At 36.4% G+C, this 24,082-nt stretch overlaps 1 protein-coding gene across 1 annotated transcript in view; it reads left to right on the top strand.

The window, feature by feature from the left end:
- Positions 1–24,082, top strand: part of ppp1r21 (protein phosphatase 1, regulatory subunit 21) — a 97,895-nt gene that overhangs the window by 55,874 nt on the left and 17,939 nt on the right. Inside the window, exons 14-21 of the mRNA XM_028820198.2 lie at positions 2,080–2,207; positions 7,380–7,532; positions 8,645–8,737; positions 10,959–11,210; positions 14,349–14,384; positions 16,033–16,149; positions 16,343–16,441; positions 22,736–22,864. Coding sequence (XP_028676031.1) covers positions 2,080–2,207; positions 7,380–7,532; positions 8,645–8,737; positions 10,959–11,210; positions 14,349–14,384; positions 16,033–16,149; positions 16,343–16,441; positions 22,736–22,864 — 1,007 coding nt within the window. The remainder of the gene's footprint in view (positions 1–2,079; positions 2,208–7,379; positions 7,533–8,644; positions 8,738–10,958; positions 11,211–14,348; positions 14,385–16,032; positions 16,150–16,342; positions 16,442–22,735; positions 22,865–24,082) is intronic.

Raw genomic sequence — 24,082 nt, 5'->3', positions numbered from 1 at the left:
TTATTGAATTCCAAATCCATGCATTGATCCCAGTAATCTACCTCTGGGTTACAGAAAGCAAAGACTATAGCTTCGACATTGAGTGCAAGTTACGAATCAAATCTGGAAACAAACGATGATAGTTAAAAAACATCAATGTAGAATATTGAAACTTTAGTACCATTGAAGCCTGATTATCATTATGTACAGTTGTACGTAAAATGGAGTCTCTCTCCTTTCACCCAAGAACCTGCTCCCACCTTTCCCTTTATAAAACTGCATATATCCAAGATTCTTGACTTTGTCCTCCTCCACATTCCACTTTGATTGCAGTAGATAGCTGGCCAAGCACTAGTGGTCTGTTCTGGCAGACAAAAAGCTGAGCCCTTTTTCATGATGATATTTAGATAAAATAATATGTATGCTGATTTTTTTTTTTTTGCTTGGTTGTCTTTGCATGATATTGCTATGGAGCTGCATTTGTTAACCTAATTGTATAAAAATGTAACATTATAAATGTCAGTGTCATGTGTGTGCAGTATATATTTAATGCAGATGATGTCCGAGTATACTTTATAGCTTCAGAAACATGGCGGCTGTTAATTAAATAAAATGTAATGACATCACTTATGTTAACCATTTCTTAAAGCATCTTCATATGCCTGTGTAGCACAAGCACATTTGAAGTAATCAGGCCTCTTACCTTGCCACATCCTGCCTCTGAGGTCATGGGATTTCTGGTTGAAGAGACTCTAAACCTTCTCCTAGTGTCACTTTTAGCTAGACATGACTTTTCTTCCACGGCCTGCTGGAAGTATATTTGGCCTCTGGGTCAGCTATGGTAGCAATTGAAACCAGTGCATTCCTAGGGAGCCGATAGGTTGCCTTAGGTAAAGCCAAATGATCTCATTTGGAGTAGAGTACAAAATCCATTATCAGTCTGTCAGCAAATGACTTAATAAAGCAGCATCTTAAAAACTTGAACAAGGATATTCTTGATAACCTTTAATCAACATATTGAAAAATAGTTGTGAATAAATTGTTAATGGTCTCTTGTCCACTTGTTTCTTTTCATTGTTTAATTAAAAAAAACATAGTTGACTATGATTACAATGGAAACCAGTGTGTCTTGGATTTTAAACCAACATGCCAAAAAGTAACAGCTTCAGCACTGGTTAATGTACTGCAAAAAGCTTTAGAGCTATCCTTTTAAATTATATTAAAACCTACAAAACAGCTTACCTTTGGACCCTGGTAGTTAAGATCTTAGTTTCACAGTCAAATGGTAAATGGAGAGCCACTTTTAGAAAAATAAAAAAATAAATAAATAAATAAACAAACATATATATATTTCTGCTAGACATGGTCAAATACAAATTTAAATAGTCATCTCTTCAAGGTCAGAGTCACTAAAATGTTCATAAAATTAGATCCCACCTGCAAGTAATACCATTACATATTTTTGCTTTACCCTTAACTCAGACATGTCACATCAAAGCTTTAGGCACTGTAATAGGTGGTAATCCTCTGATTGTGCTTATTCTAGTATAATAGACTTTGTCTAATTCCTAGCTAACAGACGGAAGAAATAAAGCTTATTCAACTTAACTCATTTTGTTCATTTATTCCTGTATAATTTATTAATAGTAATCATAAATCCATGGAAAGGCACTGCATTTTAAAAGACAAAACATGAAACCAATTTTGAGATTCTGTTTTTAGAATCCAAAGCATTCCCCATCAATTTATCTATAATTAAAACATATTTCAAGTGCAAAACCTATGTGGGGATTAAAAACAGTCATTTTCGAGCCAACAAAGTTATACAGAACACATGTTAGTTTCCAGGTAAGTAACCATACTTTTCATCTTTAGATCTTTTAGTGTTAAGAAGTTATTCTTTATCATTTTACACAGTATCTATTAATATTAATGATGAATTACTATTACTCATTCAGATAGTGTAGAATCGTATTTCATTTTTTTGACTTGCCTCCCCATTTGCTATTTTTTCCCTCTTAGAGATTTTTCCATATACATCAGACATTGAGGATTTCATTAATTTTAAAATTAATTTACTTTAAATCTAATTTATTCCAGACCTGTCTAAGCACTATACACAGAAGGCCGCACTAGAACAAGAGCTGCCAACACTCACACAGAAGTTGAAGACTACCAATGAGTGCATCCTGTCCTCCTTAGTGTCCTTGACCAATGTAACTGGAAAGGTAATAAGCTACTCATGCTACTTTTAGATAGTATTAACTGTTTTTTTTTATTTTTGTTTTTTTAATCAAGGATGATTTGAACAAACAATATTCAGTTCTACAGTATATTTCACAGTGCTCAGTTCAGCATTGTTGCATTTGGAATTAGATCTTAGAAATCCATAACTTTTAGCCTTCTGTCATCTCGTTTATTTTTTAAAAACAGAAAACATTTTCAACTGAAAGTTCAGTACCTGACAACATTTCTTCATTTTAATAAAGAACAATTTTGGAACTATTTGCTTTGTTTTTAAAGCTGTGTTTTCAAAATAATGTGTGGGCAAGGTGAATGCAACCTGCATCTTTCTTAGACACCAACTTATTCACTAATTATTATATCAGCTAATTATTATATCAGCCAATCATGTAGCAGCAGCACAATGAATAAAATCATGCAGGTACAGGTCAGAAGCTTCAGGTAATGTTCACATCAAACACCAGAATGTAGAAAAATGTGATCTCAATGATTTCGAAAGTGGAACATGATAGTTGGTGCCATTGTGCCTGGTTTGAGTATTTCTGTAACTGCTGACCAAATGGTGCTAAACACAAAAAACATCCAGTGAGCAACAGTTCTGCGGATGAAAACGCCTTGTTGATGAGAGAGGTCTGTGGAGAATGGCCATACTGGTTTGAGCTGACAAAGTCTGTTGTATCTCAGATAAGCATTCTGTACAAATGTAGTGAGCTGAAAAGCATCTCAGAACGCACAACATGTCAAACCTTGAGGAGGATAGTTTACCACAGGAGAAGACCATGTCAGATTCCTCTCCTATCAGCCTAGAATAGAAAGTTGAGGCTGTATTGAGCATAAGCTCACCAAATCTGGACAGTTGAAAACTGGAAATATTTAGCCTGATCTGATGCTGAGGCACACTATGGTAGAGTCAGAATGTGGCATTAACAACATGAATCCATGCACTCACCCTGACTTATGTCAATAGCCCAGGCTGGTAGTGATAGTGGTGTAATGGTGTATTGAATGTTTTGTTTGGGTCCATAAATTCCAGTCAATCATCACTTGTATGCCACAGCTTATTTCAATATTGTTGCTGATCATGTGCACCCATTCATGGCCACAATTTACCTACAGTATCTTCTAAAGGCTACTTACAGCATGATAATGCAGCATGTCACAAAGCAAAAGTCATTTCAAACTGATTTCATGGACATGGCAATGAGTTCAGTGTTCTTTAGTGGCATTCCCAGTCACAAGATCTGAATCTGGTGTAATACCTTTGTGATGTGGCAGAATGAGAAATTTGTAGCATGAATGTGCAGCTGAAAATTTGTGAAGAAATTAAAAGATGTAATCATGTCAACATGGACCAGAATCTTAATAGACTGTTTCCAATATCTTGTGGAATCCATGCCATGAAGAGCTAAGACTGTTTTGAGTACAAAGGGTGGTCCTTACCAGTATTAGTAGAGAGTAGTCTTAATACTTCCTAAAGTGAATATATCCTCTTTAATAAAATCCCTGTGCACGTCCAGGTGTCCGTGTGTGTGTGTTTCTTCTGGCGAAGTGCGCATGCGCGGGGCACGGTGCGATGCTTCAAAGGCCGCCTGATGCGTCACACAAGACAGAGAGGGCGGGATATATACAATATCGTGTGACCGATCCAATCGGATTTCGGTAAATGAGGTAAGACCTAAAACATAACGGATGAAAACTCCAATGGGGTACTGAGACGCAAAGAGTTGGGGTTAGTGTATGTTGTTGTGCACGTGTTCACTCTGAGGATGTCAGATTTGCAATTAACAAACTTGGCCCGGTAAAGTGTTTTCCTAAATATACAAATTTTCATGATATTACAATAGGATGACTTTTAAAAGTAGATTTATTTTTGCACACATAAAATCCGTTGCTGGGGAGACGCCATACATACAATAATCAGCTGCACGCCAGCACAGATTAAAATACTTGCTGGAGAAACGTATTACTGTGAGAGAAAATTAAAGACGCACAATACAGTGACACATATTACAGCCACATACAAGCCAGTAATACTGTAACAGAAAATAGACAGTCCTTTGCCATTTAATATAGACTGTTCCTACTAATGTTTATGCACTACTATTCTAGCGCCCGTTATTGTAACGGGCTTAATGTCTAGTATTTGAATAAGAACAAAGCTGTGGTGTAGGATAAGATAAGGAGTTAATTGTATTTGCACGTACAAAATTGTTTCTTTTGAATTAAACTGTACAGTTAATGGCCTTTAACTCTTAATTGTGCATATTCAGTAGCTCATCAGACAACACTGAGAACTGGTCGATTTTGACAAGATTAGAATTTTAGTTCACTGTGATCAAAACAAAACAAGACATATGATAATAGATGGATTAACATAATGCTGTAAGTGAATGCAGTTTTTCCAAGGGCATAATGATTAATGTATGTGTTTTGTAAAATATTTTGACTTTGTTGATGCGAGTTTGCTAGTGTGTTTATGGTTCATTCCCAGATATTTTCTTCACTAAGTTGCCATCAGGTTCACAATCTTATCTTAAAAAATAAGTTATTCCAATAATACAGTTATGCATGGGTGAAGGCCTGTTTACATTCTTGGTGCAAATCACAAACATGTTGTTTTCTATGCATAGAAGTGGAGGAATTCAATGTTTATTTAATTTACAGCATTTTAAAAAGTGCTGTGAATGATTCCTCAAAGAGGCCTCTTTTTGCTGATTTGATTACAGTCTTAAGCTTATGTTAATAAAAAAAAAAAGTAATGCCCCAGTTTTAAGGAAGAGGAAACACAAATTTGGCAATCTTTTTGTAATGATACTAGCCGCGGTACCTGTCAAAGACAGGTAATAAAATATCTTAAAAATATTTGCTCTCTTTCGCTCTACATGTATTTTGAGCACCAGCCCTCAGTATCTGCATGTGTTTAGACCTCTCTTGAATGATGTCCCCTATCTCAAGCATGTTCCAAAAAGCCAGTTTCTCAGACTGTCATTATTTTTCGAGGTGCCTTGCGCTCCTCACCTAAAGGTTTTATAATTTATGGTTTTGAAGGCAACTCAGTATGTTTCACAGTTGCATTTCTTCTTTAGGCGCATCACCCAAGCCAAACTGACCAATCAGATTTCTCTGAAAGACTAGACACAAACATCTTAGTGTTTTTTTAATATGTAGTAGATTTTTTAGGTCTTTTCCCTAGATATTTCCTATGAATCACTAATGATTTGAAAAATAAATGCCTACAAGAGAAAAACATCTTTTTAGGACATGTTTTTGTATGGTTATTACAAACACTTGTGTAGAAAACAACAGTAGCTTTATGGTTTACGTTGAAGAGTTCTTGGGAACACTACAAATGCGATGTTATATTTGTACATGCATTATCAGTGTAATTAAGCTGTATCAAAAGAGCACTAGTTTTATTCGCTTTTCAAGCTTCAGTATAATAGTGATATACTTGCTCTTTTGGCCAATTTAAAAAAACACTGCACAGTTTGAGAATGTATGTGTCAAAGAGTTGTCAACAAATAATCAAAATTTTAATATTTTTCTATGTTGAAAGTCATCCTTTTTAAAATATAAAAAAATCACCTTTTCTCTTGAAGTGAGTAGAAAATCTTCAAAATAAAATCCTCCAGCCAATGATTAATGTTTGTTCAGGCAGTTAATAAGTAAGTTGCAGCAGCTATATGGAAATGACACAAAAATGACAGACCTAGTCAAAACAACCCAAACTGTGGCCCTGTACTTATCTCTTAGATGTGTAGATGTTCCTCTGAATTCTGATAGTAACAGGATTCTGGCACAAAAGGAGTTGGGAGTAAGAATTCTTTATGTCTACAGAAGGGATGCTACAGCATACCACACCAAGCCCTCTTTGAGTGATGTGGTTTACACAATAGTTTTTATTTGCTAGACTATAGTACTACATGATTGGCTAAATAATAGTTATTGGGACTGTTCCTAAGAAGTTTTATGAAAATTCTGAACTTCTGCTGATATTTCATAAAAGCAGCTTTCATCTTAACACTTTCTATTCTCCTGCCATTCAGGTACTTTCTCTCAGTCCTTATTTCTGTCTTGTTTTATGAATTCAGTGAAGCTTGATAATAAATTAATATTGGAACAAATGCTTGTCAGTGCTAATGTTTTTATTAATTTGATATTCTCATTAGAGATTTTGCGTGTTGCAAAGACACACCACCTAGAAAGCCAAGCTGAAAAGAAGATTTTATCTTGTTGTGTTCTTGTATAAGTTTTCGCTCTCTCTTGACACCAACACAGAGTAAATTAAATCAATTCCCATTTATATAGGCTATGGTTATGTACTTTTATTTAGCATATACTTCAGAAAGCAAAGAATGGTTATGTATGCTTGCTGATGAAGCAGAATGTGTTATATTTAATGCAAGTCACATACTGTAACACTGTCTTTAATACACTCTATTTACTGGAGTTAATTGGACACATTTTATTTAATAAAATCCATGGCATCTGCATATATGTCAATTGCAAGATGACTGCTCAGTCCACATGTGCAGAAAAACACTCAATGTAACTTTTTGCAACCGTCAAGCCAGAAATCAAGTACATTGGAAATATGGCATTATTTGTAAGACAAAATTTAATGTAATTTCTGACTAAATAGATAGCCTCATTTTGTAACACATCTGGTCATCATAGCTCTCTGATGGTCTGAAATAAATTATTCAGATGGCAGTATGCCCCATCTTGCTGTCTTTCACCCACTTTTCTGAGAATTAAAATGAACATTATCATTTAATAGTGAAAACTAATCTTTCATGTGGGAGCTTTGGGGAAAAAAAATCTTGATGTGAAATGATGCTGCCCTTTCCCTATCAATCACCAGAAAAGAGCGACACAGTGACATCACTGGTCTAGTAATGTGCTGGAGAATGAACTCAAATCCAAAGTATTAAAATAATATCTTCACACTTTTATTTTTTTATCTGGCAGAATTGTTAGGAGTATTTCATTCACTATATAAAGTTAATTGTTAGGGAAACAAAATACTGAAGTTGTGTTGTATATTTATGGTTTTACTTTATTAATAAAATAAATTGAATGAACCATGTTAAGAAAGGCCTTGCTTAATCTTATCATAAAACACAATGCCTTCCTTTAACTACTTCTTCTTTCAGATAGCTACATTTTTCAGCAACAATCTAGATTTCTTCACAGCATTAACGGGATATAGACCAAGAGGAGGAGCTGGGACCATGAACCCTCTTCATGCAGAGTGTATGCTTCAGTATAAGAAGAGTGCAGCTAGCTATGTCCAGTTATTGAGAAAGGTCAGTGCTTTTACATTTCCTTATTTCACATCCCAAAGCAGTGCTTTTCTGCATTATTCCTACATAGTTAAAAAAGAAGTAAGCCAAAACCGGGTAAACAAATGAAAATTAATTTTAATGCAGGCAAAATAAATGCTAATTGTCAATATCAGATACAGAACAGTGTCTTGCAGAAAGCAACCTTTGAAAAAGATTTAAGGGATTAAAATGATGCAATATTCTTATCTGGGTAGAAGAAATTCAAATGTTAGGTTATACAAATCAAGAGACACTATGTTTAGACTGTGTAGTGTGCTAGTGAACCCCACATGGAATCTTGTGAGCAGTTCTAGTCACTACACCACAAAATAACAATCAGAACCTCTAGAAGCTGTGAGGAGAAAGGCAATGGATTATATCATGGGACTAATAGGGCATGGCTTACTCTGACAGTTTAAGGCAATTCATTATTAAAATAGTGAGTGTAACATATTTTATAATATATAATAAATAAATGAATAATAGCTTCTTCTTTTTTTTTTTTTTTGGAAAGTGATATTTTAGGCTGGTTTTCAATATTAAAATTAGTGTTTGGAAACATTTTTAAACACCTTTATTATGACAACCTATTTATACAATATTCTATTAAACATTTGTGTATATTACTATTTAAGGTTTACTATTAACATGTTATATAGAATGCAGCACAATAGTTAGCAGTCTTTATTACTGGCAGATTCATTTTCAAACAGGGCTGTCTTCTTTGTTGTTAGCATGTTGTTAATCATTTGTTCCTCTCTTGTATGAATTTCATAAATACAAGTATAGTTAGGGTTCAACATTGTCCATTATTGTTTTATTTTGTTAGATGGCCAGTGCAGTTGAAATGATGCATAATACACTCATGTTTTGCCCTGGAAAACCAGTTAATTTTAAATTAGGAAGTTCATTGAGCTGTTACTTTTTGATTATTATGTAGAGTTGTGTGTCCATGCTTGTCCTTGTGCATACTTTGCAGTGTTTTGGTTTTGGTAAGATACCAATCCCATAATCTTTCTTAACTAAAGTATAATTCAACTTTTTTTTTTTTTTTTTTTTTTAATTTTTAAATCCTCATTTTATCTTCATTTAAGCCACGGCCAGAATCGGTGCCTTATGAAGAAGCATTGGCAAACCAAAGAGTTCTTCTAAGTTCTGCAGAGAGCAGAGAGGGACTTGCCCTACAGGTACTTTGTTTTGTGATATATATAATAATGGAAACAGATTTTTTTTAGCTTTTAGCAAAATTCTCAGGGAATAGTCTAGGTCTGCACCCCACTCTTACCTCAAAATCATCCAGCTATACCCAGTTGAACAAATAACCATTTATTTAAGTGTTATTAATGATAGAATGCACAAATCCAGACAGTTGACATAAAAGGGTTCTAAAAATAACATAAGACATTTCAAATAAAATTGAATTAACAGATTAAGGGAAACCTAGTACCTCTGAGTTTTCAGGCTATTCTGGAGACAATCTGTATGCCTTGGGCAAAATCAGATTTACGGATCGTATACTTTTTCTTTAAGCCAGTAACCAAGGAGAATCAACAGACTGAGTATAGCTGAAAGACAAAGTCAGCAGTCAAGTGACTGCGATAGGCTTGTGATCCAGAACATGAGAACTCCAGAAATGCTGTTGATTGTAGTTGTCCTTCTCTGCCACGCTGATTTAGTCCCATCTGTGCACTAAGGTGTCACCATTTCATCAAGTCTATAATCAGAAAAGTATATATATAAAAAAAAGGGAAAATAAGTTGGGTTTTTTTTGTTTTGTTTTGTTTTTTTTTTTAAAGAAATCCAAAGAATTTTGGAAACTTTTGCCCATAGGTGAAGTCAGTATTAAATTATCTAAATAAGTTAACGAAAAATATTGTAGTTTTTTGTGTTATTCTGCTGCCTGCTAATTGCACAGGTGTTCTTATGGGCATTGTTATGGTAATTCATGTGTTATTTTTTGTGAAAATATTATATCACTGTAAATGGCCTTTGTTTCTTATGGTTGTGTTATCATGACGCCACTCTTAAGAGGACTATCTATCTATCTTGCCGCAAATTTTGCATTTCCTCACACACTGTTTAAAATCTGAATAATATGCTATGTTTATTTCTTTACTTCTTATTGCTTCAGTAAATCTACAACTAACATTTAATCCCTCCCTTGCAAAAGAAGTTAACAGGTGTAGTTTTGTCATTTTAAGGACCAGCTCTGAGGTAACAGTTCAGTTTTTGGCCAAGCTGTAAACCGTATCCTTTTGTTAATAAAATTTTTTAAAAACAGCGTATTGAATAATACTAATATTTTTCTTGTGCAAAGCAGGGTGGCTATAAGGACCGTGAAATAGTGACCTATTACTAGTCTTGGTAATTACTGAATTAGGTATCAGTATGATATTGTAATTTCTACATTATACTTTGAGTTCTTTGGACATTCTTAGAACAAACAATGGCAAAAAGAGTTTGAACTCTTAAATCACAATATCTTCCATCTTATACGGGTTTGATAGAAACAACTGAACACAATCCCTCAACCAGTAGTTTAAATCTGCTAAAATTACACATTATTCCTAATTAAAATTTAACAGAATTAAATTGCCAGTTACTCACACTATATAGATAACTTAGAAATAGTTTAATGAGTAAATTGGACTTAAGTACATTAAACGTACACTGTTAAGACAACAGTTTATTTGGTGTTACACAGGAAAATAGTATGCATGGTTGGAGTAACCTTCTCTTAAGAGCTTTAACTAAATCACCTTTTATGAATTTTAATGCAAGTTATACATGAATATTCCTGTTCTCTTTTTTAAATTTTGATAAACTCAAAGATATCACTGTTCCATGAATGTCACAGTTAAAATAGAAAGTCTTAATGAAGCTGATCTCACTAAGCAAAACTTGCTTTAAACAACTAATTCTATTCCTGACAAAGTTAAATGAGCATTGTCAAAAATATTTTTTTTCAAATGACAATACCTTTCATGTTTTCTGTTTACTAGTGATAGATGATTCATCAGGCCTATCTGATATTAAGATGTATTTGTTAGGGTAAATGAAATAATACATTATTTTAACTTTTAAAAAAACACTTATGAAAAGTAGACAAGTAGGAGGTGACACACTTCATGACAAGCAGAATTTGCTCATACTGTTGCAATTGTATGTGTTTATTTAATGTATTTCAGCTTTACAAGACTAATTTTGATTTAACACTCCTGCTGCATTTTTAGTTTTTTTTTTTATTTAACTTCAGAGGTTTTGACCAGAATTAGTAAACTTTGCATTTCCTATTTTAGGTACAATTAAATACCCCAAGTTTTGAACCTAGGGGTTCAAAATGCAATCATCAGCAACAAGCATGTGTAATATCCAAGATTTGAAAGTACCTTTATTTTAATGTCTTAGGTACAGCAAAGTCAAGAAAAGATTGCAAAATTGGATCAAGAGAAGGAGCACTGGATGCTTGAGGCACAACTTGCCAAGATTAAACTAGAGAAAGAGAACCAAAGAGTGTCAGATTTGGAATCTCAGTTAATTGGGGTCATCAGCAGGCAGCCATCTCCAGTTCTCCAAGAGAATCTCAGTATTCAGCCAAAAACTCCTGAAGAGGAAGAGGTAGAGAGAAACACTAGACAGCCTGTGCGGAGTGAAAGCTTGGTGAGCCCTACTTCTTTGTGTTCCTTATACTTGTGCCAGTACCTGTATGTTGTAAAAGGGAATCATTTCATTTTTTCTTTTGTATTTTTAATTTGGGTTGAGAGGAGAGTTAGGAGTAGTGAAATAGTACACATGAGCTTACGGAGAAGTAGTTAAAATATATTTGTCCGACTTAGTTGGTCAGCTGTACCTACCATATAAGCTGTGATTTTGAGTGCTATATGAACTTTGGTGTTCAGCATGTTTTTAAACAAAAGTAGGCAAGGGGCTATTGCAATTAAAGACAGTCTCTTTAAAATATTATTTGGTAAGGGTACAGCACATAGGGTAATACATTAGATCAGAGTATATGTGCCTAAGGCCTCAGTTAGCATAGTAAAAAATGGATGTCCACTGGCGTCTGAGAAAACAATAATGCCAAACATGGTGAAGAGAGACATGTGAAATTCAAGTGGCATTTTATTCTTTGTAGATTTTACAATATCTGATCTTTGAGATTTGTTTATAATTAACAGTTTAAAAATTAATCGTTGTTTAGCATAGATTTAGAAAGTGTGGTGTTTTTCCGTGATTATGATCATATACAGTATTACTTGGGTTAGTTTATAGACATTGATGGCAATTTGAAATTTGTCCATAACTAATGTATTTTACATTGAATCAAAAAACTACTAAACTACTGATGTGCATATAATTAAACTGCTTCTACTTCTCAGTTAATTTTACATAAATATCTTCTATATTTTCTGTGGATTGTGATGCCATCCTCATTGCAAAACCCAAAAGCTGACTATTTCAGTGACATTTGAAATACAAGGTTTTCTTTAAACTGTACAATTGACTGTAGTAACAAATCAAAATACGACCTCTACTAGTACCAAATTCTTGTTCAGTAATTTTTGAATCACTGAATTTTTTTGTAAAATTGTGGCAGCTTGTGTATAATAGAACCCACACTAGAAAATACAACCACCAACCAGTACTAGATTCCCTTCCAGTGTATCCAGTGCTGGGGAGCAAGTATTATAATGGAATTGTAGCAGAGGAGTAGAAAGTGTAAACATTAGGCTTGGGCATTTTGTATTCTGGCATTCTAACATGATATAAGACAGATATCCAGTCATTTAAAATCAGGGAAAAAACCTATGCTGGGATATTTAACTAGTTTAAAAATAAGAAGGGAGATTTTTCCATCAAATATGGACATTAAGGTTACGCTGTTTTCCTTCTTACAAGATCAAGAGGCAGATAAATGGCATGCTTTTTCTTAAAAAAGTCAAGTAAAATATATATGCAAGGAACTGTAAATATGCTGATTTCTGAAAAATATGTATACAGTGCATATACATAGACACATAAATCTAGACAGTCGTCAGATTCCAAATGACTTCATTCTTGCTGGTGTTTGTAACCCAGTTTTGTATGCAAGTCAGAACCTGACCTGAAAACATCTGCAAATTGAAATATTGTCAAAAATATATTAGGCATTATTACTTATGTTATAAAAGAACGTTTAAAACTTATTAACAAAATAGCAGTGAAGTACAATGATTAAAAATAGTGACAATGTCTGCAGCAGGTTAATAATTGCTGCAACATTTTCTTCTGCATCATACAATCTTGCTTCATTTGTAAGTAAGTCCCAGATGTCACTGGATGAAAATTAATGGAAATCCGTATAAAAAGAAAACTTTTGAAGCTTTATGTGTTTGTTTGTGTCTACAGAATTATTGTAACTCGAAACCCGCCTGTTTATGTTTCTGTGCAAAAGTCTTACACCACAAAGAAAATTATTTTTAACACTAGCTAAATAGGCAAGAAGTGTCTACCTGTGAAAAAATGTATATATCATGCTAAATTGGTTATATATTATAAAATATATCTTCATTAGACTGGTGCTCTGACCTGGTTGATTGGTTTGTTTTTGCTTTGTCCCTGATAATACCTTTAACCCTTTAAATTAAAAACAATAGTGGGTACAATTTTCTATCTTTACAATTTCCAGTGTGTTCAATTTAAGCAAAGCATGAACTAACTACATTTAACCAGTGTGTGTCCATGTTAATTACTCATCAAAAACAATTCAGATGCTCATATTTTTAAACATGGTTCACATATCGTCCCTTTTATAATCTCATTTATAACACATAGATGTGTGCTTTTTTGTAATTATTCGATGCACCATTAACTCCTGTTTGCCAAATCAGGCCCTAACCTTAGAAATATAGAAACTGACAAATAAAAGTAATACTGAAACAAAAATACTAGAGAAATGGCCTTGTCTATGACATCATAAGCAATGAGGACATTTGCTTTACAATAATTATATAAATGGATATCTTGTGCATTTGATTTAAATGATAATAAACAGTGGGTGAAAATCTATACAAAGAGTAAGAAATACAAAGCAGGCACTTTCAACTGTGTTTTGTGGTTCTTAGGACTTGATTGACAACATTAAACATTGCTGAAATGGTAAAACTGTGTGACCCATATTGGGTACTAAAATGACATGCTATTTTACTTTTACATTATTGAAGCAAAATAACAGAATGCATTGATGTACACTCATCACAGACTACCCAGCTGGAGGTCCACAGTGGTTACAAATCTGTGTCACAGCTCTTGAGTTCAAATCCCAGACTTGAGTTCTGTCATTGTGAATTGTGTGCCTCCTCTCTGTGTCTGCATAGGTTTTCAGTTTGATACATAATTGGTCATGTGTGCATAAGCATGGGTGCATGCATGAGTGTGCCTGGCAATGACTTGGGTCTCTTTCTAGGGTGTTATCCTACCTTCTGCCTGTTGTTCCTGAGATAAACTCTGACTCCCTGCCAAATTGTGTTTGAAGGAAGTTCAGAAAATGTATACATAATGCCTACTGATTGTGTTTCCCATAATGGTGGAATTGGGTTTTGGGGAGTTATTAGTCTTAGAACCTTTTGCTATATTTTATATACTTTTTTTGAAAGTGTTACTTCAGTTCCTGATATTATTTTTCTCCCTTTGTAGAAAATTTGGAAGCAAAAATAGTAAATTTGAGAGATGAGACTTACTACACTTCTTTACCTAAAACAGCAGTTAATTATAAAAACTACATCTAAAGCTAATGTATTATATTTTCTTTTAATGTTTTAGATTGGAATTCTTTTGTCAACAACAAACAGTGATGAGGTAAGATAAAAGAAAGTTTTCAATTACAGATTTTTAATACGTTTCATATGTGTGATATATAATCAGGTTTGTGCATGGGTTACTAACTGGCTTAAACTGCAAGATACACTTCCAGTTTAGCCCAGATAATCTTTTATCTCTAATTTTGAAAGAAAGCAAGTCATAAAGGTTTAAAAACATAAGGGTTCTTCAATAAAAGAAGCTGTTTCATATAACCCAGTTCTTTGTTAACATAGTTTCGAGTTTCCAATGAACCTGAAATGATCTCAATGACGGTTGTAAATGGAATAGGCAGATTTAGTTAAGGCTGTGGCAAACCTGTAATATGTCATCTTATGAAGTGGATTCATTTCTTGGTGCATGAAGTACTTAGTAGATAACTAGGTTTTATTGACCATGCTGGCAGCTTTCGTCTTTAGTTTTTCCTTGGATTATACTTCACCATGGTTTATGTTTTTCAGTTTATTTCTTATGTTGTTCTGTTGTTTTTTTTGTTTATAAATTGGGATTACAATTGTACATACAGTGTACAACACAGTACTATAGGAAAAACATTTTCATAATTTGAATGTTTTAATAATTGTCAAGATCCAATTGCAAAATGTACTTGTAATATTGTTTCATAAGTTGTCATTAGTTTTTTGTTTCCTTACTGAAAGTTGCATGGTTATAGAAATACTGCAGTTTTCAGTCGTTTGTCAACCCGCTATATCCTAATACAGGGTCACGAGGATCTGCTGGAGCCACTCCCAGCCAACACAGGGCGCAAGGCAGGAACAAATCCCAGGCAGGGCGCCAGCCCACTGCAGAATACTGCAGTTTTTGTTTTTTTAAATTCAGACAGATTTTATGGCAGCAGACACAGCAAATTATGAGAAACTCTTAATTATGCATAAATATAAGACATTTGGGAGACACTTTTTTTTTTTTTTTTTTTAATACCCCAAAACGATATTAAAGTGAGATTTGAAGCCTGGCTTTCAAAAGAATAGTATGCTGCTTGCTTTTTTTCTTACACCTTAAGGGAGCTTAGCTTGGTCCTACTCTTTCAGTGCCCTTGAAGATAATGATAAAGTTGACCAGATCTTGTGGTATACTTTGGGGTTTTTTTTTGGTTTTTTTTAATATTTTTATTTAAAAAGAAAATCACTGCGGTACTAAGCCATATTAATGTAATAGAGATATATAGTTTTGAATTATTACTTGCCAACTTTAAAAATACTCCACACTTATCTTTTAATGACTAGAAATTAGTTGTTATAAATTAATTTAGCAAAACACCATGAATTTTTTTTTTTTTTTGATGGGGTAATTTTAAAAATTGTTGGGGAGTTAGTCTGTTTCAATACCTAGAAGAAATAAAGAAGATGTGGTGATTGTAACCTTCCCTGTCACTTTTTAAACTCACGCCTCCTTTACTAAGTATTAAAAATACAGTAAAAATGGCTTCCTCTTCATTTTCTGAAATGAATTGATTTTGCTGAGTTAGATTCTGTCTCCAGTAGCATTGTGTGATTTATCCATACTTTGTGAAATTGAAATAGGACTGTTGTAAAACTGTTGTATCCTTGTGAATGCTGCAGATTGTAAGGTTCAACAAAACATAGTTATTCTACTTTTGGTGAACTCTATATGTGTTTTATTGTAGGTTCCTGATGAGGAGTGCCGTGAACATCTTATTAAGAATCACTATATGGCCCGAGTAGCTGATCTGACATCCCAGCTGCAAGTAGCTGACAGCAAAGCCGTGCATTTCTATGCAGAGGTGAGTCCTCTATAATTTATTAAACATAAGAAAACACAATAATATTCTTAATAATTTTATCAGTATCCTTAATCTATTTAATTGGAAAACTGCTTCCGATAGTATCTTGAAAATGTTTGTGGCCGCCATATTCAAAAATTACTTCCTGGTCTGGCATGATTTCAGATTTTCTTTATTTACCTTTCTGTTTCAGTGCCGTGCCTTAGCTAAACGATTAACTCTAGCTGAGAAGTCAAGAGAATCCTTAACAAAGGGTATGAAGGATGCAAACCAGAACATTAGTCACTTGCAGGTATGTCTGCCTATAAAGATCAAAACACCCATGTTGCCTGAAATGTGAAATTATTTGTGTATCATGCTTTTGCTCTGATGGAAGTGGTTAGTGGCAAAATCTAGCCATTATATTTAGTGTATGTTCATGTACATACACAGTACATATTTTAATGGAAGGAACAGATGGACTGGCATCCTGGCTGGAATTACAACTCACTTAATATCTCCTTTTGACTCTGTTCTTACTGCTATTTCATAGCATTGTGCCTTGCTTCTTCTTACATACCTTGTCACTCTTTGTCTTCATTTTTTGCTACTTCTTAAAACTCTTTCCTTAATTTTATTTAATATCCTTGCATGCCACATCAGTCTTTCCTCACATTTCATTTGACCCATTGTCCGTCCACCAGTGCTAATATGGTTGTGAACTACTCATTGTTCACCTCTTCCTTTTATAACAGTTACAAGAGATGCTCCTAAAATATCATGTACTCCTCTTGTGTTAGTATGAGCAAATTTTGTTTTTGAATTACATTCATTTACTTTCTGCAAATGTACCTAATGTCGGTAACCAAGATATTATGTACTACTAATCAGTGCTTTGATGCACACACTCCTTTAGGTAACAACTTCAAAATTTTTTAAATATACAAGTAGTATGTCATGTTGTTTACCACCCCAGGTTTAAATATTACTAATATTTAATTTCTTTCTAAACAGGCTTTTGCATTTCTCTTGTATTACTGAGTTTAATATTCCAGTATCAACATTTATTATACTTAGGCTAAAACTCATTAACTTCCTTATATAAACTATGCACCTAAAGTCAGTTAAGGTCATCTCCCACAAGACGAGACTCCTTAAAAGTTACAAACACAAATCAGTCCTAAAATGTGTGTCAGGTCTACAAATATTTGAGGCATGTGACTAGGCAGTCTTCATCAGTCACTAACTGTCATTCTTACAACACATTTAATCAGCTTTTTTCTCTTCAGCTACACCCGCCCACCTTTTGTATTCATAAGCACACCAGTCCATTTGTTGCTATGAGTTTCTGCCTGTCAAAAAATTGTACCTTTTGGCATTCATTTTAAGCTTTCTTACACTTTGTCTTTTCTATCTTGTTTGCTACACACAGCATTCTTCTGGTCAATATCAGCATTCAGCCTAATTTCTCCCATTATATTTCCATAAACTGTGTCCTTCATCTGTAATGTTATCAAACTGACATCTGCACAGTGTTTCACGTCTGGGACTATATATAGGTTACTCCAAATGTGGTAATGAACAAGTTTCACTGTTTCCTCGTTGCTGTGTGCTGGTGGTTTAGCCAATACCACACATTTTGAGATATTAACAGAAAAACCTTAAACATTGGGTACTATTCTTGATGCTGATCTAATTATGTGATCTGCAGAGAAATGGTGACAGTTGACAAGGTACATAGAATGTTTTTATTTTTCTGAATGTCAAGTCAAGTTGGAGAACATGTACTAGTACAGTGCGTTGCCGCACCCATTACACAACGAAACAACTCAGGGTCCCAGTTGGCAACCTCCCAGACAGACACGCGATCCAGTCCCAACCCCCGGAAGTGACCCTCTATCTACCACAGCCAGGTGTTATGTGTGCGACCCCTTGGCGTGATCCAGAAACTCGGGTCCCCAACAATGAGGAACTTACGAGCTGTATCATCCTCGTGGATACGCGCCACATGGCCGTAGTGCCGTAACTGACGCTCCCTCACAATGCAGGTAATGTTCCTCATTCGGGACTCCATGAGCAACCACTCATTCGACACAAAGTCAAACCAACACTACCCAAGGATTTTCCGGAGAGACACCAAAGGAGTCCAGTCTTCGTGTTATGTCTCGTAACCATATAACAAGACAGGAAGCACCAGGACTCTAAAGACTTGGACCTTCGTCCTTTTGCATAGATATCGAGAACGCCACACACCCCTTTCCAGCGACCTCATGACCCCCCATGCTTTCCCAATCCATCTACTGACATCATATAAAGAGTCACCAGAGACATGAATGTCACTGCCAAGGTAAGTAAACCTCGCGACAAGGTCGACACTCTCTCCGCAAACAGACACACTGCTCTTGGCTGTGCCCAAGAAGTCATTAAAGGTCTGGATCTTGGTTTTTATCCAGGACACTTGCAAACCCAGACACTCAGACTCCTCACTCAGTCTCTCAAAAGCCCCGATCAGAACCTCCATTGATTCTGCAAAGATCACAGCATCGTCAGCAAAGTAAAGATCCGTGAATCTTTTATTTCACCAACAGATGCCCCACAGCCGCTGGACTCCATGACCTTGCCCAACACCCAGTCCATATAAGCATTGAAGAGAGTAGGAGCAAGAACACACTCCTGACAAACCCCAGAATCAACTGGAAAAAATGCAGAGGTTCTGCCTCCACTCTGCACAGCACTCACAGTACCAGCGTACAGGCCGGCCATGATATCCAGCAACCTTGAGGGGATCCCGTGAACCCTCAGGATGGTCCCACAGGGCAGCTCGATCAACTGAGTCGAATGCTTTACAAAAATCGACAAAGGCTGCAAAGAAACTGCCGATATTCGCGTTTGCTCTCCATGAGAACCCTCAGCGCTAGGATGCAGTCAATGGTAGATTTCTTAGGCATAAAGCCAGACTGTTCCGGTCGCTGGTAGGTGAGCAAGTGATCACAGATCCCGTTGAGGACAAGCCTAGCAAGGACCTTACCTGGCACCGAGAGCAGTATTATCCCCCTGTAGTTGCTGTAATCCAGGCAATCACCCTTCCCTTTCCAGATAGAGATGGCAAGTCCCATTTTCCAGTCAGTTGGGATGATGCCAGTCTCCCAATTGGAAGCAAAGATTGCTTGCAATGCCAGGAGGACAGCCTTACTACCTGCCTGGAGAAGTTCACCCCGGATACCACAGATCCCTGCAGCCTTTCCTCCCCTCTGCTGGTTCACCACCTGTGCAATCTCGGTGAGAATGGGTGGTTCACAGCTAATTGGAGGATCAGCCTCAAGGACCGTGGACCCAGAGATATCCAACGTCCTAAGGAGAGGATCAGCTTTGAACAACTGCTCAAAGTAGCCAGCCCAGCGGGTCACAACTGCAGTGTCATCCGTAAAGGACCATTCCATCAGCTGCCCTGACTGCGACTCTCCGAGGAACAGATTCGGCTGTGTGTAATGCTTCGATTCCTCTTTAGGCAGGATGTGGGTCGCTAGACCACAGATGGTGTGTCACTTGCTCACAGGTTCCTCTAACAAACGCCTCTTTATCTGCCCTTAGAGTCCTCGCAGCCGTCCTTCTCAGTTCCCAGTACAGACCAAAATTGCCATTGAGCAGTGCGCTGAAACTTCTCTCGATGATATCCAGGGTGCCCTGCGAGATGAAACACCTCCTTATAGGAACACCGGTATCACCAACACAACCCTCAGCAATGTTTAGGGTCTTGTCACGGAAGGTCTCACACATCACATTAGGATTGGCAGTTGCACCAAAATCTGCAAGTTCCTCGCACAAACTGTGTGCAAACTCATTCGAAACAGCCTTGTCCTGGAGTCTGGCCAAGTCCAGGCTCATTTTCCTAGTAGGTGGTAACCTACTGGACCTAAGCTGGATCCCAAGTAGACTTCTGTAGACCCTGCAGTTTTGCAAGAGCCTCCAGCATCTGCCCATGAGGATGTGATCATTCTCCTTCACCGCACCGCCAGTATTGAAGTACCAACTCCAACGATGCAGTTCAGGGCACTGGAACCAGGATCCAGCGCTTTGCAACCCCTGACCTTTTGCAAAGTGAAGGAACATGGAGCCATTTTCACCACGGTCACCAGACCCATGGGGACCGAGACAATCCTCATAGCCAGCCCTGTCAGTGCCATTGAAGTCACCCATGACCAGAGGAGTGTCACCTCGTTGGCACCCAACAACCACCGAGCGAAGCTGCAAATAAAATGTCTCCCTTGCCGAGACATCACTCACCGCAGTCGGAGGATACACTGAGACAACAGACAAGGCACCCAGGGAATGCTGTAATCTTAGTCTCATAATACGCGCGTTGAAAGGAGTGAAATCGGACACCACCAGAAGAAGCCAATCCACTACAGCAACAGCTACCCCCCCCCCCCCCCCCCCCCCCCGAGTATAACAGCCATCAGAGCGACCAGACCAATAAAAGGTGTATCCACCTACAGAGATCTGGCCAGTCCCCGGTCTGCGTACCTCAGAGAGTGCCGCCACTGAAATGCGGAGTTTACACAGCTTCTCTGACAGCAGAGGAAGATGATCATCTTGCCGGAGAGACAAGACATTCCATGCATCTACCCGTATGGGCCACCTCAATTTGGGACCCGAGTGCTGCCATGCAGCAGGTGACGCCTCAGCACCACACCAGTTTCGATCCCCAACAGACCTGACCTCATTGGCTCTCCAACCTTTTCACCTCTTCCGGGGATGGGGCTTCCCATTTTGCAGAGAGAAAGAAAGAGTCCTTTCTGTCGTCTCTGAGCTGTGAGAAGTTTTTTTTTTTTTTTTTATTAACGGTGGCTGGGGTGCCAATCCTGCCACCAACCCCCGTGATTTCCCAGGACCACTTGCAGGGCCGAATGCAGTTTAACGTCATACTCAGGACCCAATTTCATACCCAGTTCATTTCTCAATGAACCAAGCTATTATAACAGAGCTTATAATGTATAACTAAGAGCAAAAATGTTGTTTGCCATTTCCACATTTGTATATGTAATAGATCAGAATAACTCTGATGTTAACCAGATTCTGGTACCAGCACATCAACCTCTTAGCCCCCTGTTCTTAAAGGAGTATTTTATCCAGTCAAACAGTCTTTTAATGATGCCATGCTTGAATTGAAGCTTTTCTACTCAGTTCATTATCTGCAGTTCCAAAAATCCAAGTTATCAAAACTGTTATTTGCACAAAAATAACCCAATGCCAGGTGGTGTCTTTGTGTCTTTTAATGTGTAATTATAGAAAAAATAGTGCACTTTTTAGGTCACGATATCCCTTCTGGAAGCAAGGACTGCTTCAGTTTACCTTTAAATGATGAAAAGGGGAAAGTGGACCAAATTAGTGACCCCCATGAATTAGGTTATCTCTTTTGCCACTCCTGGCAATGTATAGTATACATTCCTGTTAAACTTGCATTATACTAGATTTAATACAATGGAAAATATTTGCCCAAAAACATTTTTAAGAGACATTTAAACACTATTAGGGCAAAAGTTCAGAGTTTTAATTCAGTGTTGTGTTATTCTTCTTATAATGCACAGCAAGCACACTTACAGCTACCTGCTTTTGTTCATCACGTGTCAGTTTAACAGTCAATTGCAGGATATAGATTATAAAGTGAATCATATTAGCCCCTGATTGCATGTTTATAATTACATTTTTTTCCTTATGGATATAGTGTGTCATTTGTTAGTCTCCTGAACATTTAAACAGGAGAAAATCCATCACAACAACTGTGAAAAGAGCATCTTCACTTTTAAAGCAGCTAAAAGTTCCATAAAAGGCTAAAGCATCTGGGTATCCTTCATATACCATGTTAGGTTGCTTAGAGAGCAAGTTTGTTTTAAATGTGTAATATTTAGACTTTTCACATCTCTACCATAAATCACAGGCATCATGGCCACTCTTGTAGGGAACTCTCACTGTTTTTTCCTTCAGAACTAACACTGCATACTTAATATGACTATCTCATTGCCAGTAGTGTCAGTGTTGTGGGCATCTTCTCATGCATACCTGGTGGAGACCTGCAGAATACTATTAAGGTATACCAAAGACTGTACCATATGACATTCTAGACTACTGCCATTCTAGAATCTAAAGAATACTTCTGAATCCAACTCTTATGGATATGTGTGGGATACCTGTACTTTGGCACATATATGTAAATTAAGCATGTGCAAAAATGTGATGCAGCTAATTTTTCTTCCTACTGTCTGAATAAAGATATCCCATTTGAAAAAAAACATAATAATGTGCCTGTAAAAAGGAGTGATTAAAGAAGGCAATAGATGGTGGTGTTTGATGAAGATGACAGTTATTGTAATTGCTAGCAAGGGTCTTGTTTTGCTTAATTTATGAAGTGAATTATTCTTTTTGAAATTTTCCAGTTTTCATTATTAAATAAAACTTTTTTGCTATTTTAATTAAAGCCATAAATCACAGTAATCTGAATTGTCAGCATACTAGTAAAATAGCTGACCTTCACAATAGAAAACAGCTTTGCAAACAGGTCAAAGCCTCCCTTTAGCAACTGTTGATTTTCTTCCATGTTTTGTTGCAGGATGAATTGACAACAACAAAACGAAGCTATGAGGACCAACTTAGCATGATGAGTGATCATTTGTGTAGTATGAATGAGACTTTGACTAAGCAGAGGGAAGAAATAGACACTTTAAAATTGGTCAATAAGGTGAGTGGATATTATGATTTCTTTATATCACTGCATACTTGATGATAATTAGTACTATAAGAACAGTTTTGATGAGAACAGAAAATTCTGCACAATATAGCTTGTCTTGTTCAGTTCATTTCTGCAGCATATATATAATGGTCTGTTACATATAATGCAAGAATCCCACCTGCAAGGTTGGACTGCTGTAATACATAATGTAGAAAATACCAACAAGAAAAAACTGTCAATAAGCAGCGGTCGGAGGAAATGGTGCATGAGGGTGTGCAGCAATAAAAGTAGACATGTTATTATCAATCAGCCTTGCTGATTGCAAATGCATTTGGAGGCAAACCAGTTATCTTGAGTGAGGGTAGGGTTCTGACCACAATCAGTAAGACAAGACTCACAACAGACTGTTGGAGCGTGGGTTATATCAAGTGAAGATTGGCAGGAGAAATTGTTAGTACTACAGACCACATTTTCAAGACAGAGATACTACTGACAGTTAGTCTTGTTGAAAGGCTAACTGCTGCAGTGGAGTCATGTAGACTCTCAGACAAAGTGGTTACTTGTGTTCATGATGATGCAGAGAATATTTTTCCTGGTAATTTCCCCAGCCTCTGTCACAGATTTCTTTCATACACTATAACTCACAGTCAGTGATGGATTTAACATTACCTGTGCTGTTGTCACTGCTGAAAGAATAGGTAAACATTTCTGCCACAGCACTGCTGCTGCCAAAGCGTTAAGACATGAAACAAACACAGATACAACTAATTAAGCAGGGTGTCTCTTTTCAGTAATTAAATAGTTATTAACCGCTCTAAGGTGGTTGAGTGTCAATTATGAGATGTGAATAAACTTTGTATCCCGGCGTACTTGAAGCACATTACCCACAGTCTAGGAATCGGGTTATTAACTTTTCTTTGTTTGCTGTTTTTTTTTTTTGTACTCTCCACAGCATGCTACGAAAATTAAACTTGTTACTAACATTTTTAACGGACTTTTTCATCTTTCCCATAAGGTGCGTTTTTGTTTTCAGTACCTTCACTGTGTAATATTTTTATTTTCTGTGAGAATAATGTATTTTTTTGACCTCGAAAGCAATCCAGCTGACTCATTCTTAAGTCACACTATTCTCATTAAGTCAAAAAAATTCATTACTTAAGGATGTGTGCGTGTGTATGTATTGTGTGTGTTGTAATAAAAGGCGCTATATAGCTCACGACCCGGCAC

The sequence above is a fragment of the Erpetoichthys calabaricus genome, chromosome 15 (genome assembly GCF_900747795.2).
Source record: "Erpetoichthys calabaricus chromosome 15, fErpCal1.3, whole genome shotgun sequence".
NCBI classification, from domain to species: Eukaryota; Metazoa; Chordata; class Cladistia; order Polypteriformes; family Polypteridae; genus Erpetoichthys; species Erpetoichthys calabaricus.
Note: the sequence above shows the minus strand (reverse complement) of the source record. Positions and strands in the feature narration are given on the sequence as shown.